Here is a 16,193-nt window from a genome sequence, read left to right on the forward strand (position 1 = left end):
TTGGCTTGGCTTAGTGAAAAGCAAACTGACTTTTGCATTCTTGATCATTCTGTGCTTGGCCACATGTGTTCTGGTTTTTGTCTGTGAAATGCTGGAGGGCATGTAATTTCAAACCACTTCTGGCCATGATAGGTTCACCTTTGGGTTGCCAAGAGTCGGGAACAACTGGAAGGCAAGCAAAACAATTTTGGTATGATCCCACTAAGGAGATTTCTTTCCCCATCCTGGCAAGTCAGCAGAGTTGTTCTTTGGGAGAAGGAGGGGATCTCCTTTGGTGTCAGAAACCTGGAAATGTTGTTCTCCTTATTTAAGGACTTCCTAACATTTTGCAAATGTTGGGATCACAGGTGAGGCTTGACTCACCAGTTGGCAAAAATGTCTCTTTGTTGCCTCTGGGGATTTCTTCTTGGTGGGGTGGGTGGGAATCATGTGACCCTCCAGGATATTGTTGGATTGCAACTCCCAGCAGCCCCTTAGTTGGCTAGGCAATGGCAAGGAATGCTCTTGCATTCTGACAAAATTGGGTGCCGCACAATTCCCACACCTTTCCCCCAAGCAGTGGGCCACTTGTGGTCCTGTCCACATGGTCTTGGATTGCAACTCCCATTAGCATAATCACAGGTTTCCCACCTCTGGATGAGACATATTTGCATTGACTCAGAGTCGGAGCACTCTAGATATTGTCACACTGTAATTCTCATCAGCCCCAGCCAAATGAAAGCTCATGGGATGTTTCAGACCATCGACATCTGGAAGGCCACATGAATCCTACCTGCCTTAGACATTTACTGAGTTCACTTTAGGCTGGCAGTTCCCAAACTCTGCTCCTCCAGGATTTTGGACTTTATCTCCCAGAATCCCTGACCTGAGCCTTCTGGGAAAAACAGGGTCCTGGAAAAGCTGGAGAGCTCCCCCTGAGTAAGATGTGTTCCCTCCTCTATTTTTGTAGAAGGTTTTCTGACCCACCGAGAGGTCTTTTTCTTCTCTGTGACTTCAGACTTGCACATTTAATATTTCTCCCTTGGCTTTTACAGACATTTTAAGTGATAATGGGAGAGAACAGTCTTCTGGGCTTTTGAATCAAAGGTGCAGAGAAGTGCAACAGGTATGCTGCTGTTGTTACTGGCAAACCTCACCTGAAAACGTATGTTCGTTTCTAAGAAATCTGGACCAGACTGTCGGGGTTGGGGATGGTCAGAGTATGCGCCATATTGCAAAATGATGTGTCTTTTCCCCTGCAGCCCACTGGGCCTCAAGTTTTCTCTGTGTGTGCGCGCACACATCTGTGGCGAGGGGGATGTTTATATAGCAAATTATCCTTTTGTTTAATATAAATGTTTATAGTGATGATAATTGTAAAGATCCGTGCCAAGAGTGGAAGTATATTTAATAATAATAAAAATAAAAAATGCTTTATCCAGTTTCTTACTGAGAGTTGGCTCTTTTTCTTCCCTGAAGGTGGTTCCCCTTTCAATGCTAGAATTCTGTCATCCTGATCAGGGCTATTGAGAACAGTGTGTTTTGGAAGTCTCTCATTGCTACGGTTGCCAGAAACCAAAGTCAACTTCATAAGTTCACAACAGCAAAGTGTAGGGGTAATGAAGCGCATTGCCCATCATGCTATGATCCCCAGACAGGGCTGAATAATCAGTGGTTGATGCAAGCGCTCCAGGCCCCAGGCAGGTTTAGGTGCTGAAAAGGGAGTGGAAGACAAATTTGATATATTTTAGACCATTTTGGAGTGGGCTTTTTTCCCAGCAGGAAGCTGGAACATCCTGCTAGGAAAGGAAAGGAAAAAGCAAAGTGAGAATGTTCCCCTCTGCTTTAAGGGGCAATGGTGTTGCAGCCTTGCAAAGACCCTTGGAGTGGAGGTTCTGTAGCCTTCCTAGCCCCCCAGAACTGTCCACCTCTGAAAAGTGCCGCTGCTTGAGTTTTAAGGCATTGCTACCATAATAAAGCCACAGCGGATCCAGCCAGCATTTCCAGACTCTGCCACTAAACTATAATTTATCTTCATTTCTTCCTGGAGGCCAGAGAGAAAGAGACTGGCTGGTAGCCTTGCTTCAGTTAGGAGTGAATAGGCCTGGGCAGCTGCATACTTCTTTAAAAGAGGGCCAGATGAACTGTTTTCCTAATTGCTCTCCTGGCCACATCCAATCCATCAAGATCCCTGGGCACTGAACAATTTTGTCTGGGCAGCTCTCCCATGAGCAGGCTGGAAGGGAGAGTCCAGCGGCATGGCTGCAGTTAACTTTTGAAAGCTACTTAAAAAGCAGTGGTTGGTCTAAATGGCTCCTAGGGTTCCTTCCAACTCTATAATTCTGTCATTCAGTTGAAAAAAGGGCTGAAGTTTTCCTGTAAGAAGGAATTGGAGATGTGTTTGGTGCTTTTTAGCTTCAGCAGTGATAGGAAGAGGGCTGGATGCATCATGGCTCGTCCCCCTGCTTTCTGGCAACTCTGGAATGGCCATGTTGGATGGACTGAGTAGCTGAAAAGGTGGATTTTTAGGCATCGTCTGATGTACAATGTCTACTATGGCTTTGTCCAGATGGAGGCAAAGAAGGAGAGATCACACCCACCTCTAAATTCTGTTCTCTTCATATATCCCCACCTGGCAAGTTTTACAAGTACCACCCTCTGCTTCCAAAGCAAAATTTTTGCAATTGTGAGATCCAGAAACATGTTATTATTATTTTTTTTAAAAAAAAAAGAGAGATCTGATAGGCTGCAAACGTCTCGGATCAGTTCCACTAAAATTGTTCCACACCATTGCAAAACACACAGCTCTGACAGAACAGGATGTGGCCATGGAGCAGTGTCATCCTCCTCCCAGCTCTGAAGCAAATGTTCAAATTGACAGCAGTTGTTAAAAGAGCCAAAAAGTTGATTTTCTAGGTAGCAACTCGCTCAGATGGTTGACCAAAGACAACCAGTTCCATCCTGTTGGATGACACATAACGCCATAGGTGACAAAATCCGGGACATGCTGCAGCTCGTTATAAGGCGAGGAAAGCCCAAAGTCCCTCTGCTTCAAATGCCCACTGGCCCAAGCGGAAGTCTGCCCAGGTGCCGTAACAGACGCCATGGGAACCCCTTGAGGTTAAGAGGCAGCCAAGTGCCGGTGGAAGTACAGCCCAAAGAGGGCAGCGACGATCTGGCAGGCCGAAATCCACCAGGTGAAGAAAGAGAAGAGTCCGCGGTAGAAAAGCGGGGTAAAGATGGTGCCCAAAGTCCCGAGGGCCCCTGTGATGTGCTCCACAGTGGCTTGGACCTCATCTTTCTCAGTCTCATCTGGGGAGGCGGCAGGGATGGCATGCAGGGCCGGGGAGGTAAGGGCGGCTTCGGGGTACAGCCCCCAGGAATATTCACCTAAAAGGGGGGAAACATGATGAAGAAACAGGCAGAGGCCCCTCCTATTCTGAGTGTAACTCCTACCCTTGTGCAAAGGTATATAAACTGGACAGCAGAGGTGGGGAAACTCAGGTGCAGGGGCAGAATCAGGCCCAACCAGGGTCCCAATCCATCTGGCCTGAGACTCCCCAGATAACCAGCCCATATCCTTGTGACACAATTGTAGGATTTCCCAACCTGGGTCCAGGATCTCCACCCCTTCTAAAAGTTACAGTCAGCCCTCCATATCCATGGATTTTTTTTATCCACGGATTCAACCAACTATGGCTTGAAAATATTTTATATACATATACATACATACATACATACATACACACACACACACACATACACATTTCAAAAGCAAACCTTGATTTTGCCATTTTATACAAGGGACAGCATTTTACGATGCCATTACATACAATGGGCCTTGACTATCCAAGGATTTTGGTATCATTGGGGGGTCCTGGAACCAATCCACAGCACATACTAAGGGCTGTTGTAAATGCTACTCTGGAGATTTAGGCTGGCATTCCGTATTGCCGGTACTCCATGTCCAGGAACACTAGGTAGTCATAACTGTGCCCCTATTGCCATGGTCGTAAATATTCCTTCCAATTCACCTTAATGGCAGCAGCCGCATCATGAAAAGGAACTTTGCTCAGTTGCCAATTGGGGTGCAAGGAGGAGGACGTTTCCAGCCAGCGAGCAAGGTGGCAATGAGGAATGGCAATGGGGTCTTGCTTCTAATCATCTCAGCTATAATTCTGGGAATTGTAGTTCTGTGAAGCAGTGAGCCTTCTCTGTCAGAGAGTTCTGGTGCCACAACAAACCACAGATTTCCACAGCACCGCACTGAGTCATGGCAGTTAAACACTCTCTTAGAAAGTTTTCTTTTTTTAAAATTAAGAGTGTTGCTTCTGGGTTTTTAAAAAATCAAAATGCAATTTAGAGGAGAATTTGTACTTCTGCCAGAGGGATGGTGGGGTTCCTGAGACAGACGGGGGCCACATGTGGTCTGCCACTACTGGGCCATGTGCCATCCATTCCTGTGATGATGTGTGAGTGTGCGCCGGCTGAGGGCTGAAGAAGAATGTTTTAAAATGAACACACAGGATCCCACCCAGCCTCCTGCACCCCTTCCACAATGAACTGTGGACTAGGAATATTTTTTAAAATGTAGTTGTCCCTCCCTTTTCATGTACTGTACTTGGAATCCGCAGTCTTGTTCTTCGTGGGAGGGACAAGTGGCCATTAATAAAATGGCAGCACATGGCCCATTATTTTCTATGGGACTCAAATATGTGCGAGTTTCGCGAGGGGGTCCGGAATGGATCCCCTGCAAATTGGGGAGGGGCTACTGTAAATGTAAGAAGCTCAAGCTTAATATGGGTTGGAAAAGTAGTCAACGCTGCATTTGCATCCAGGCTGGTACAAGCATTTCCTTACCAAGAGTTTTGAGCATCAGTGTGCAATGCAGGGTGAGCAGGATCGGAGCCAAGTACTGCAAGCTGACCACAGTTACGTAGCAGTAAATCCTGGTGATCTGGGGGGAAAGAAGGGGGGGGGGGGAAGCAAGGTAGCCAAATAAAATACCACAGCATAATCTCAATAAGGTTTGTTGTTGTGTGCCTTCATTTCCAACTTGTGGCGACCCTAAGGGGGACTTATCAAGGGCTTTTGGTTTTTTTTGCCAGATTTGTTCAGAGGGTTTTTTCCTTGGCTTCCTCAGAGGCTGAGAGAGTATGACTTGTCCAAGGGCAGCCAGTAGCTTTCCATGTCCAAGTGGGGGTTCAAAACCTGGTCTCCCAGAGTCCTTGTTCAACACACAAGACACGTACAACACTGGTTCTTAAAAACAGTTTGCTTGGCCAGATTTGGTCAGACAGGGGTTGCCACCATTGCTTTCCTATGAGGCTGAGAGAGTGGGACTTGCTCCAGGTCACCAGCGGGTTTCCATAACCAAGTAGGAATTTGAACCATTATATTGGGCTATGCCTCCAGGAGGCCAGAGTTCAAATCCCTACTTGGTTATGGAAATACACTGGTGACCTGGAGCAAGTCCCACTCTCTCAGCCTCAGAGGAAAGCAAAACCATGGTTTTGCATCTGAAATTAGTTAGAGGCATGCACTCTTCTCTCAACCTGGGACACCTGTGCATCCACCCCATATGAGTCAAACCACCGCACTGGATCTCCAGCATCCCAACACTGGATCTCCGCCCCACTGGATCTCCATACCTTCTGCTGGATCTCCAGCACAGTGATACGGCCAGCTTCTCGCTTCATCTGCTCTACCCAGCGATCGGCAAGATTCAGGTATGCCTGGAGATGGAGACGGGTGACAGCCAGGCGGAGGAAGCACAGCACCACAATGGTCCAGAGACGCACAGAGTTGTAGGTGGTGTCAGACATGCTGTGGGAATGGGAAAGAGAAAGGGTCAGCGGCTGGCAGGGATCTCAGCAAACTGCAAAAAAAAATTTTTTAAAGCAGCAGAACTTCCCATCACTGTATGGAAAAAAATCCCTCCCAAGCGTTCTGAAGCTATGGGATGAAAAATGATTGTATTGTTTTGGGCATCCATTGGAAACTGGAAATAGATTGAGTTTTGCCATCCCTAGTTAAAAAAATTTACTCAACATCAATACTTTAAAACACTATATAATAGTTTTAAATCATAAATAATTTTATGGAATAATTAAAAATCACAGCTCATTGTGTATCCATCACACAACCACTTCTTCACCAAATGCTTGTTCAAACAGAAAGGTCTTTACTTGCCAACAGTTAAGAAGAAATCAGCCTATTCTCCTGTGGCACAGAGTCCCATAGCCTGAGAAGCAGCCACCAAAAAGACCTAAAGATTGTAAGATTCAGAAAGGCTCATATGGCGAGATCCAAGCTTTATGGATCATGAAACGGCACAATTTTCAGACAATGTGAATTGTGCCTGGAAACAGACTGGACATGAATGAAGTTGTTTCAACAACTTCTTGTAACGTGGTCAGCTAACATTTCCACTTTCCCTGAATCCACTGCAAGTTGCTTCAGAGACCAAAAGCTGGGATTGAAATTGTTTTATTTTTAAAAATCAATCGAAAATAGATCTAATCGAGAATGAGAGAAGTACAGTGGTCCCTCCGCATTCACTGGGATTAGGGGTGAAGGACCCCTGTGAATGTGAGAAAACTGCAAATTAAAAAAAACACTACTCTTTTTGCCTCAAAGAACACCTCTCTAGGAATCTCCAGGTCCCCCAGTGTAACTCTGTGGTCATCACCTGCCAGAGGTTGATCACAGAATCATGCTGGAAGACCCACACATTCCTAGAGAAATGTTTTCTCTAGGAATTTCTAGGTTCTCCAGCACAACTCCATAGTCAACGTCTGGCAGAGTTGTGCCGGAAGACCCAGAGATTCCTAGAGAGAATATATTAGTCAAAACTGCAAATGTCAAATACGCAAATGTGAAGGGCCAACTGTAATTCTAAATAATAATTTGGCTGAGCTAAAGAAAGTGTGTCATTCATGACACATGACTGAACTGCAAAAGCACCACCACCGCTGCCACTTACATCTGGTTGGACTCCTTCCCCATGGGGGCATGTAGCATAAGATCCCGGGAGACCGGCTTGATCCACATGAACACAACAATCACAGGGGCAAGGAAGCTGGCATGGAGAAGGAGCCTGTAGAGGAGGAGATGAAGACAAGATATTATCATTATTATTATTAAATATGTGCCTTCAAGTTCTTTCTGACATGTGGCGACTAAGGCCAATCTATCATTGTGTTTTCTTGTTATGATTTGTTCAGAGTGGAGTTTGCCTTTGTCTTCTTTCTAGACTGAGAGAGGGTGCGACTTGCCTATGGTCACCAAGTGGGTTTCCATGGTTGAGCGGGGATTCGAACCTGGGTCTCCTAGAGTCCTCACTCACAACACTCACAACACTCAAACCACTACAACAGCTGCTGCTGCTGCTGCTATTGTTATGTGCCTTCAAGCCATTTTCAGCTTGTGGCAACACTATTGTGGTTTTCATGGCCATATTTTTTCAGCAGAGGTTTGGCATGACCGTCCTTGGAGGCTGAAAGTGTGACTTGCCCAAAGTCACCCATTCAGTTTCCATGGCTGAGCAAGGATTTGAACCCTGTTCTCTGAACACTCCAACCACTACACCATGCCGGCCTCAAGACAAGACTTCCATAACAACCGCTTAATGTTATATTAACATTTCTACACCAAGGACATGTGGCCCTTCTAGGTAAGTGTATCTTTCTCCCTAACAGAAGTTGTGTGTATCTATATTTATGACTGCATAAAATCATAACCCAAATGACCAACAGAAAGCCTGCTCATTCTCCCATAGAAATATCCTGAGATTCCAAGATTTAAGAATATTTAAGTGGGGTGTTGATGCTAACTCTGCCTGCCTAGATTTTAAAAGGTCAGATGCCCAGGTGGCCAGAGAATGATACAAAGCACCTCCATAGCAATACAGATCAGCTGTCAAGCAGCAATGAATCCCCAGTCCAAGGAAACACAAGTGGGCAACCTTGAACAACCCTCCTGACCTCTTCTGATTTTGGAAGCTAAGCAGGGCCTGGTCTGGTTGGATGGGTGACCATCAGGAAGGGTCACACTAGGAATGAATCTTGCCTAAAACCCTAAAGACTTGTTGCTAACAGTCAAAGTTGATACAGTACAGAGCAACCCTCCCATATTCCTGTTCCCCAACCCCAACCGCACACTTTTTTCAGCAATAAATTGCTACGCAACTGGACCATTGGTCGGTCAGCCGTCATCTTGAGGGCATCTAGGTGAGTCTGAGCCAGTCGTAGGCCTGGAAAGGTCAGGCAGCCGCCGATGAAGGAACACAAGCCCACCAGCGCCAGCTTGAAGGTTAACTTACTCACTGGGATCCTGGCAGGAAGGAGGAGACAAAATTCACATGAAGATGTCTGGAGAAATAGACTTCACCATCTCTTCAGACAATTGGTCCCATTGTCCAACTACTCATCCTTGCAGTAAAAAGTTCTACCTTAAACTATTCTTTATTAAACAACCACTCTACATATAACCAAGAAAAGTTTCTACAAGCCAATTACAACAAATGCCACCATAGGGAAAAGAAAATTATCCTTGATCATTCAGAGAGAGATACATACATACATACACATGGTATATATAATTCAGTTCCATCTAATTCATCTATGTTTTAACTACGTACTTCTCATCTAACTGTATTGATTGAAAGACAAATCCACAAAAAAAGTGGAAGAAGAATGGAATTTAGTTAGAAATTACTGGGAAACTAAATGGCCAAGCCTGCAAAACTTTAAATGAAATGGCGAATGTTCAAATCTGGACAAATATTTAGAAACATGGCTCTAGGTTAGAGAAGAGAGGTTCCACCTAAACATTAGGAAGAACTTTTTAGATTAGCATCATGATTCTATCATTCTTCTATAGTTCTAAAAAGTCCTTCCTAATGTTTAGGTGGAATCTCTTTTCTTGTAATTTGAATCCATCGGTTCTAGTCTCTCGACTAGCAGAAAACAAGATCATCCACCTTCTACAGCACATCATATCAGATACGTAAAGATGACTGTTTCACGAACCCTCTCCGTCTTTTCTTTTCCACACTAAACATCCCCAGATCATTAAATTGTTGCTAATAAGGTTTGGTTTTGAGATCTTTGATCATCTTGAATGTCCATCTTTGGACATGGTCCAGCTTGTTGATGTCCTTCTTGAACTGTGGTGCTCATTATGCCTCATGGGGCCTGACTTCAAAACTTGAACCATCTTGGTCACCCTCTTCTGGACACTTTACTCATTATATACTCATGAAATAAAAATATATGGGGGAGGGAATTATTTAGGTGATCTCACTCCCTCAAACCAGAGAGCCCCACTTACGTCCACTCCCAACCTTCCTCCTTCAAGAAGACCTCTAGGCTGTCACTGATGTTGGTCAACCCTATGCAGAAGAAAAGAAGGCAAGATTAAAATGGTCTCCGAAGCAAGGCCAGAATTGAATTTAGGAGGTTGTGCAACCAACAGCACACCTGGAAGGAGAGTTTGCCCACCTGCATCAAGGCCAAATTCAAGATAGTCTTCACGGATGACGAGGACCACCATGGCGATCAGAAGGAAGAAGAAGGCGAAGGCCAAGCAAACCGAACGCTCCCCGCCTTCCTTGGAGCGGAAGTAATGGCGCATCACCATGAAGAAGATTTTGCTGAAGGACAGCGTTAAGAGTGTGTGGTGTGAACCATCTCAAGTCCGCAAGGACCAATGCAAAAGTCTACATTTAGGCCACAAATATCAAATGCACAAGTATAGGACAAGGGATATGTGGGTTAGCAGCAGGACATCTAAAAAGGGCCTTGGGGTTATTGTTGACCAAAAGTTGATCATGAGCCAGCCTTTCTAAGTGCTCAGAGACTGTCTGTTGAATTATATTCTCTAGAACAGTAATTCCCAAACTTTGGTCCTCCATGTGTTTTGGACTTCAACTCCCAGGAGCCCTAGCTAGGTTGACCATCAATCAGGAATTCTGGGATCTGAAGTCCAAAACATCTGAAGGACCAAAGTTTGGGGATCATTGCTCTAGAATCTTTGAGACCCAGCACAACATACTGGTTTAAGTGCTGGACTACGACTCCGGAGACCAGCGTTCGATCCCTTGCTTGACCATGGAACCCACTGGGTGACTTTGGGCAAGTCACATGCTCTCATCCTCGGGAAGGCAATGGCAAACCTTGCCAAGAGAACTTCATGACAAGGTTGCCATAAGTTCGAAATTAATGAAGGCACACAACAACAACTACTACTAGATTTTTTTCCTGGTACTAATGTCAGACTACAGTTGCTACTCCGTTTTCATAGGGGATCTGTTCCAAATCCCTCAACAAAAGTGGAAAATTACCAAAATTCAAGCCTCATTGTCTTGAATGGCGGCGTGTGCCTGCAGGTACCTATTGGCAAGCACCAGGAGTGCATGTCCCATTTTGTCCCCCTCCATTAAAGTTAAAGTATAAATATAAAAGTTATTTTTAAAAAAAACAATTAAACAATGGGTAATTTCAACTGAAGTTTTTGTGTGTTTTTGGCCAAAAGTCAGGAATTCTGGAAGCTGAAGTCCAAAACATCTGGAGGTCCAAAGTCTGGGAATCACAGGGATAAATGAATAAAGTGACAGTGATGATAATTTGGTCAGGGCATTGGATCTGGGACTGGGAAACTCAAATTCTAGGCCCAGTTTAGCCAAGAAACTCACTGGAGTGTGGGGTGAGACTTGAGGATTACCTGGTGCAGTAGATAAGAGGGCCAAAGGTGGACTCCAGATTCTAGTTCTCAGTGGACTATAATCAGTCCCTTTCCCCTCTCTCTTCCGGCCTACCCCACAGGGTTGTTGTGAAGGAATACTGTCATGATCTCAATGGAACTAAAGCAAGGGACCCAAATGGAAGTAATAAACAAAGAATCCATCATTAATCATCAGTCATTCAACAAAGCCACAGACTGAAGAGGGTACATAGAGAAGACGACGGTGAGCAAGCACCAGAGGATCCCAATGTTGGCTTCTTTCTGGGGATCCACCAGGCAGTAGTAACCTTCGGTGAAGAGGTAGACCAGAGCGGAGTAGGCTGCAAAGTCCACATACCACTGGTATTCCAGGAAATAGCAGAGGACTGAATGAGAAGAAAAACACAACCATATTCTTTCTCAAGCCAACACAAGGATGAAGCCATAGGGCTGGCCCTCCCAGTGGACCAAGGGGGAAGATAGTGGCCTCAGGCAGCGCATGTTTAAAGGGCGTCAGGAGAGAGCTGGGTGTCATGAGGCACCTTAAGCCTTGGAGAATGCTCCCTCGTTGCCTGGGTTATCAACCCAGTTGGCTTCTGGTCATGAAATGGGAAGCTGCCATTTTGTTGCTTGGCCTCAAGCAGCAAGATGTCTTGAGACGGCTTTCTTCATGCAGCTTTGTTCCACTTTTCTGAATTCTGAAAGCACAGCTCACCAGCAGTGTAGTGGTCCTCTTTCAGAATATATATATTTTTACCCCACGTTGCACAAAAATGATTCAGGGGAGACGCATCTGGCCTGCACTTGGTCCACTCTGGTCTAAGGCCATGGCCACAATCCTATGCCTAGTTTCCCTGTGAGTAAATGCCCTTGAATTCGGCAGCCAAGATGTGCTTACATGATGTGTAGGTGCACATTTGCAAATGTACACACGAACACTGGCATTTTGATCTTTCGCCAAAGAGTTATCGCTCTTACTTCAAAATGCAAACCATCTAGCAAGGAAATGAAATCCCCCATGAAAAGAGACATGGGAACCCCGTCAAAAGAAAAGGCAGACACACAGGGAGTCAAGTTTGATTTTAGGGGAGAAACTGGCCAGAATCTCACATATCCTTATTATTCTCATTGCCCAAAATTACTATCCTTATTCTCTTTCATTTGAGGTCTTGAAACTGAGGTTGGATGGCTATCTCTCAGAAGCACTTTAGCTGTGGATTCCTTCATGGGAAGGGGGTTGGATTAGATGACCAACTATATGATTCTATGATTCACTGGGGGAAAAGTAATGTTCAGCAAAATGGAAGGCAGTAGGAAAAGAGGAAGGCTGCATGACAAATGGATTGATTCAATAAAGGAAGTCATGGCCCTGATCTGAGATGGCCCTTGGGCTCCCTTCCATAGAATCTATAAATGGAAGGGGACCCTAATCCAACCCCTTGCCATACAGGAATCCACAACTCAAAACACTTCAGAGTACTCTATGACTCTAAGTAAAAGGAACTAGAAAAAGTTAAAAGCTGGAATTTCTGAGAAGGTCATGGTGAAGAGGGGGCAAGGCTCCTCCTCACCGACACAAAGCCACAGCCCACCCTGAATGGGGAGGAAACAGCTTAGGAAGTCCAACCTCCAAGCATTTACCCAGAGCATCCATGGCCGTGATGGGACTGCTCTCCAGCTGCAAATCGATATCTCTAGGAACCGAGGAAGGCTTCTCGTCCATAACTCCATTGATCCTCCTGCCAGACAAGACAAAGCAATCCTCAAAAACCATAAAAGATAATTTCTGGCTCTGGTTAAATTTGGCTCAGGAAACGAGAAGACAGGACTCAACAGAAAAGGCAATAGGGTTCGGTAAAGTGGCAGACAGTAGGAAAAGAGGAAGTCCCCATTACAGATGGATAGGCTCAATGCAAAAAGCCACAGCGACTGCACTGAGTTTGCAAAACCTGAGCAGGGTCTTGTGTCGTCCTGCATAGTTGAAGGGGGTTGGACTGGACAGCCTTCAGGGTCCCTTCAAGCTCTAGGATTCTATAATTCCATCTCAGCCCCTCAGTCTTTTCTTCTCCAAGCGAAACCTCCCCAGGGCCCTCATTTCCTTGGTTTCCAGAACTGCGACCATCTTGACTGCCCTTCTCTGGACATCTTCCAGCTTGTCCTTCTTGAACCCAATGCTGCACCACACTTATCAGTCAGACAGACAAGATGGCTGCCCTCCCGCCAACCAGACTCACCGTTCCCTCTTGCCCTTTGGCTTTTGCTTGCCTGCCAGGGCTAGGAGCTCCTCTTCGGAGGGATGCTTGTAGCGGCGTAAACTGATAGGATGGAGAGAAAGAGAGGTCAGTTGCCAAGCTCAGGATTTTTGTAGCACCATCTGCTGATTATTTATTATCTTTGGGGTTTTTTCCCCTCCAACTGAGATTAGTTTTAAAAAGGAGAAGAAAAGAGGCATTCTTTCCTCTCTGAAAAGGACACAATGGGCCCGAACAGACAGTCCAAAATAAAACTACTTCGGGCCACTTTGGAAGTGTGCTATTTAAATGACGCATGCATCCTAAGAGGCCGGAAGCCATGCCAAACCCATGATCCAGTCCTAAGGACTGAAGCACAGCTTTGGCGCAGTTTCTGACCTCTTTAAGATGCATGTGTCATTTAAACAGCATACCTTCAAAGTGACCCGATGCAGCTTTATTTTGGCCTGTCTTTTTGGGCCCTACGACTTTTCAAGTAGACCTCACCCATGCATTTGGAGGCATTTGTTATTTTAATATCATTGCATCTCAATTCAGAAAAATTTAAATAGCAGAGGGGGAGAAGAGGCAGTTTCACCTATGTGAAAAAGGCAGATATCCTCTTCTTAATAGGTTTCTGCCACCGTTGGAAGAATACGCTTTTTATTTAATGTACTGGGTTTTCAGTTCAGAAAATTAAAAGCCGAAGGTGATGGTGAAGAGGCATTCTCCACCATATGAAAATGGTAAAAATACTCTCCTAAACAGGTTTCTGCCACTTACAGATTTAGAAGAATATGCTTGTTATTTAACATATTCAGAAAATTAATAGGTTTCTGCCACTGAAGGTCGAAGAATACACTTTCACATATTTTGTTTTCAATTCAGAAAACTAAAGGCAGAGGATGATAAGAGGCATTCTCCACTATACGAGAAAGGCAGAAATCCTCTTCTAAATAGGTTTTGCCACAAATGAATTTGGAAGAACATGCTTATTATTATTTAACATATTCAGAAGATTAAAAGCAGAGGATGGTGGTGAAGAGGCATTCTCCACTATATGAAAAAGGCAGAACTTCTAAGTAGGATTCTGCCTATCTAGCAGAAAACAAATTAGAAGAGGGTTTCTGCCACTTATTAATTGGGAAGCACATGCTTGTTATTTATCAGATTTATCTGGTTTCAATTTGAAAAATAAAAAGAAGTGGAGTGTGATAGAGAAGAGGCATTCTCTCCTATCTAAGAAAGACAGAATGCCTCTTCTGCAGAAGCTGTCTGCCACTCCCAAATTGGAAATCATTTGTACTCAAAAAGATGGACAGAATGTTGCTTTTAAATACTTTTATATCAAAAGGATTTAAAATAAATAAAACTGCTACCCCATAGCAGTTAAACATTTCAACAACCGGCAATTTGACATTGCTCTAGTTGCATGGCATCCCTTCCACAAAACGCAGCCCCCATGGTTTGCAGTACCTTCCATTGCAGAGAAGCCATCGGGCAAAGGACCAGTGAGGAGCCATCTTCTGCATGATGCTGGCCACAAGAAGGGAGACCACAAGCTGGATGCCCATCACCGCCTGTCGGTAAGAAAGAGACAACTCTGCTCAGCACTGACGCGTCTTTCATTTGACCCACATCCAAATACTGAAGGAGCATGGAATAATAAAACAGTAGCATTAGAAGGCTGGATCCTTCTAACTTCTGGAGTGTGGCGTTATGGTTTGAGTGTTGGTTGATATGATATGAATTCATAGAATCATAGAGTTGGAAGAGACCGCAAGGGCCATCCTGTCCAACCCCATTCTGCCATGCAGGAACCCTCCATCAAAGCATCCCCGACAGATGGCCATCCAGCCTCTGTTTGAAGACCTCCAAGGAAGGACACTCCACCATAATCTCTGAGGAAAGAGTTTGTTCCACTTTTGAACAGCTCTTACTGTTAGGAAGATCCTCCTAATGTTGAGCTGGAATCTCTTTTCTTGTAGCTTGCAACCATTGCTCCAGGTCTTATTCTCTGGAGCAGCAGAAAAAAGCTTGCTCCCTCCTCAATATGACACTTCTTCAAATATTTAAACAGGGCTATCCTATCACCCCTTAACCATCTCTTTTCCAGGCTAAACATTCCCAGATCCCCAATTCTTTCCTCATAGGGCATGATTTCCAGACCCTTCACCATTTTAGTCGCTCTCTTTTGGATACGCTCCAGTTTCTCAATGTCCTTTTTTAACTGTTTTGCCCAGAACTGGACACAATATTCCAGGTGGGGCCTGACCAAAGCAGAATAGAGTGGCACTATTACTTCTCTTGATCTAGACACTATACTTTTATTGATGCAGCCTAAAATTGCATTGGCCTTTTTAGCTGCCGCATCACACTGTTCACTCATGTTCAACTTGTGGTCTACTTGGATTCCCAGATCCCTTTCACATGTAGTTTCATTCAGCCAGGTGTCCCTCATAATCCTATATCTGTGCATTTCGTTTTTTTGCCCTAAGTGCAGTACCTTACATTTGTCTGTGTGAACAAATCTTGCCAAGGAAACCCCATGATAATTTCAGATTCAGATGCTGGTCATCGATTGTAATAAAATTTCATTTCATTTCAGATTAAGATCTCCCTAAATTGGGCACAACTTGAAAGCACACAACAACAAAAACGACAACAATGTTTCTTCATCTTCCTAATCAATAGTCAATAGTCAAAACCATGCGAAGTTTCTAACTATGTAGCTCTGAGTTGAAGGCACACAGCAACAAAAGATTGTTATTTTGCTACTGTACTTTTTAATATTGTTATCATTAAGATACAAGGCATATAAAAATTATGGTTTATCTTATTGTTAAGACTGATACTGAGAATATTTTGTTGTATTATTGCAATAAAAATCCTTGATGAATTAAATAAATAAATAAATAATCACGGAGACCATATTAGGGAGCCAGAAGGCTTGGACGCTGACTCCCAATCTATTTTTAAGAACCGGTTACTGATCTGATATACTCAGGTTTCCGAGAGATGCTGGCAGACGATGAGCACTTCTCCAGAAAAGAGGCTATGGGTGGATAGGCTACGTTGTACCTAAAGAGCAAAGAAGGTGGTGGGATACATTGCAAGCATTGATCTCAGTGTTTCCCCAAGCGATAGGATTATTTAAAAATCTCCCCCTTCCCAAAAACAAATGCCAGTTCAAACTTTTCCCCGGGTGCTTTTTTGCAAGCAACTGAGAGGGCCTTGGTTTGGGATGTATTTGCAGCT

The 16,193-nt window shown here is 44.5% G+C and overlaps 1 protein-coding gene across 2 annotated transcripts; it reads right to left on the bottom strand.

Annotated features, from left to right (window-relative positions):
* Window positions 1-1,415: 1,415 nt before the first annotated feature.
* LOC149308501 (transmembrane protein 161A-like) lies at window positions 1,416-15,277 on the bottom strand. 2 transcript variants are annotated; one of them, XM_089535860.1, is made up of 11 exons: window positions 14,412-15,277; window positions 12,939-13,019; window positions 12,346-12,443; window positions 10,934-11,090; window positions 9,483-9,634; window positions 9,313-9,373; window positions 8,170-8,313; window positions 6,965-7,078; window positions 5,631-5,805; window positions 4,840-4,936; window positions 1,416-3,369 (listed from the first exon to the last, which is right to left on the bottom strand). In XM_089535860.1, the coding sequence occupies exons 1-11, from the start codon at window positions 14,507-14,509 to the stop codon at window positions 3,101-3,103; spliced, it is 1,446 nt and encodes a 481-aa protein (XP_089391986.1). In that variant the 5' UTR covers window positions 14,510-15,277; the 3' UTR covers window positions 1,416-3,100. The 2 variants fall into 2 exon arrangements, with proteins under 2 accessions (XP_089391986.1, XP_089391987.1); XM_089535861.1 differs by lacking the exons at window positions 10,934-11,090; window positions 12,346-12,443; window positions 12,939-13,019; window positions 14,412-15,277 and adding an exon at window positions 10,705-10,920.
* Window positions 15,278-16,193: the final 916 nt, after the last annotated feature.

The sequence above is a fragment of the Sceloporus occidentalis genome, unplaced genomic scaffold (assembly GCF_023333645.1).
Source record: "Sceloporus occidentalis isolate IW3139 unplaced genomic scaffold, rSceOcc1.0.p SCAF_8, whole genome shotgun sequence".
Taxonomy (NCBI): Eukaryota; Metazoa; Chordata; class Lepidosauria; order Squamata; family Phrynosomatidae; genus Sceloporus; species Sceloporus occidentalis.

What these genes read in the sequence shown, in the direction of transcription:
- LOC149308501 (XM_089535860.1), bottom strand. Translation starts at nt 14,509, where the DNA reads ATGGGCATCCAGCTTGTGGTCTCCCTTCTTGTGGCCAGCATCATGCAG. An exon ending in GAGGAAGGTTGGGAGTGGAC is followed by an intron (nt 8,314 to 9,312) that starts GTAAGTGGGGCT and finishes CCTTCCTGCCAG; the next exon opens with GATCCCAGTGAGTAAGTTAA. An exon ending in GCTGACCGACCAATGGTCCA is followed by an intron (nt 7,079 to 8,169) that starts GTTGCGTAGCAA and finishes CCTCCTCTACAG; the next exon opens with GCTCCTTCTCCATGCCAGCT.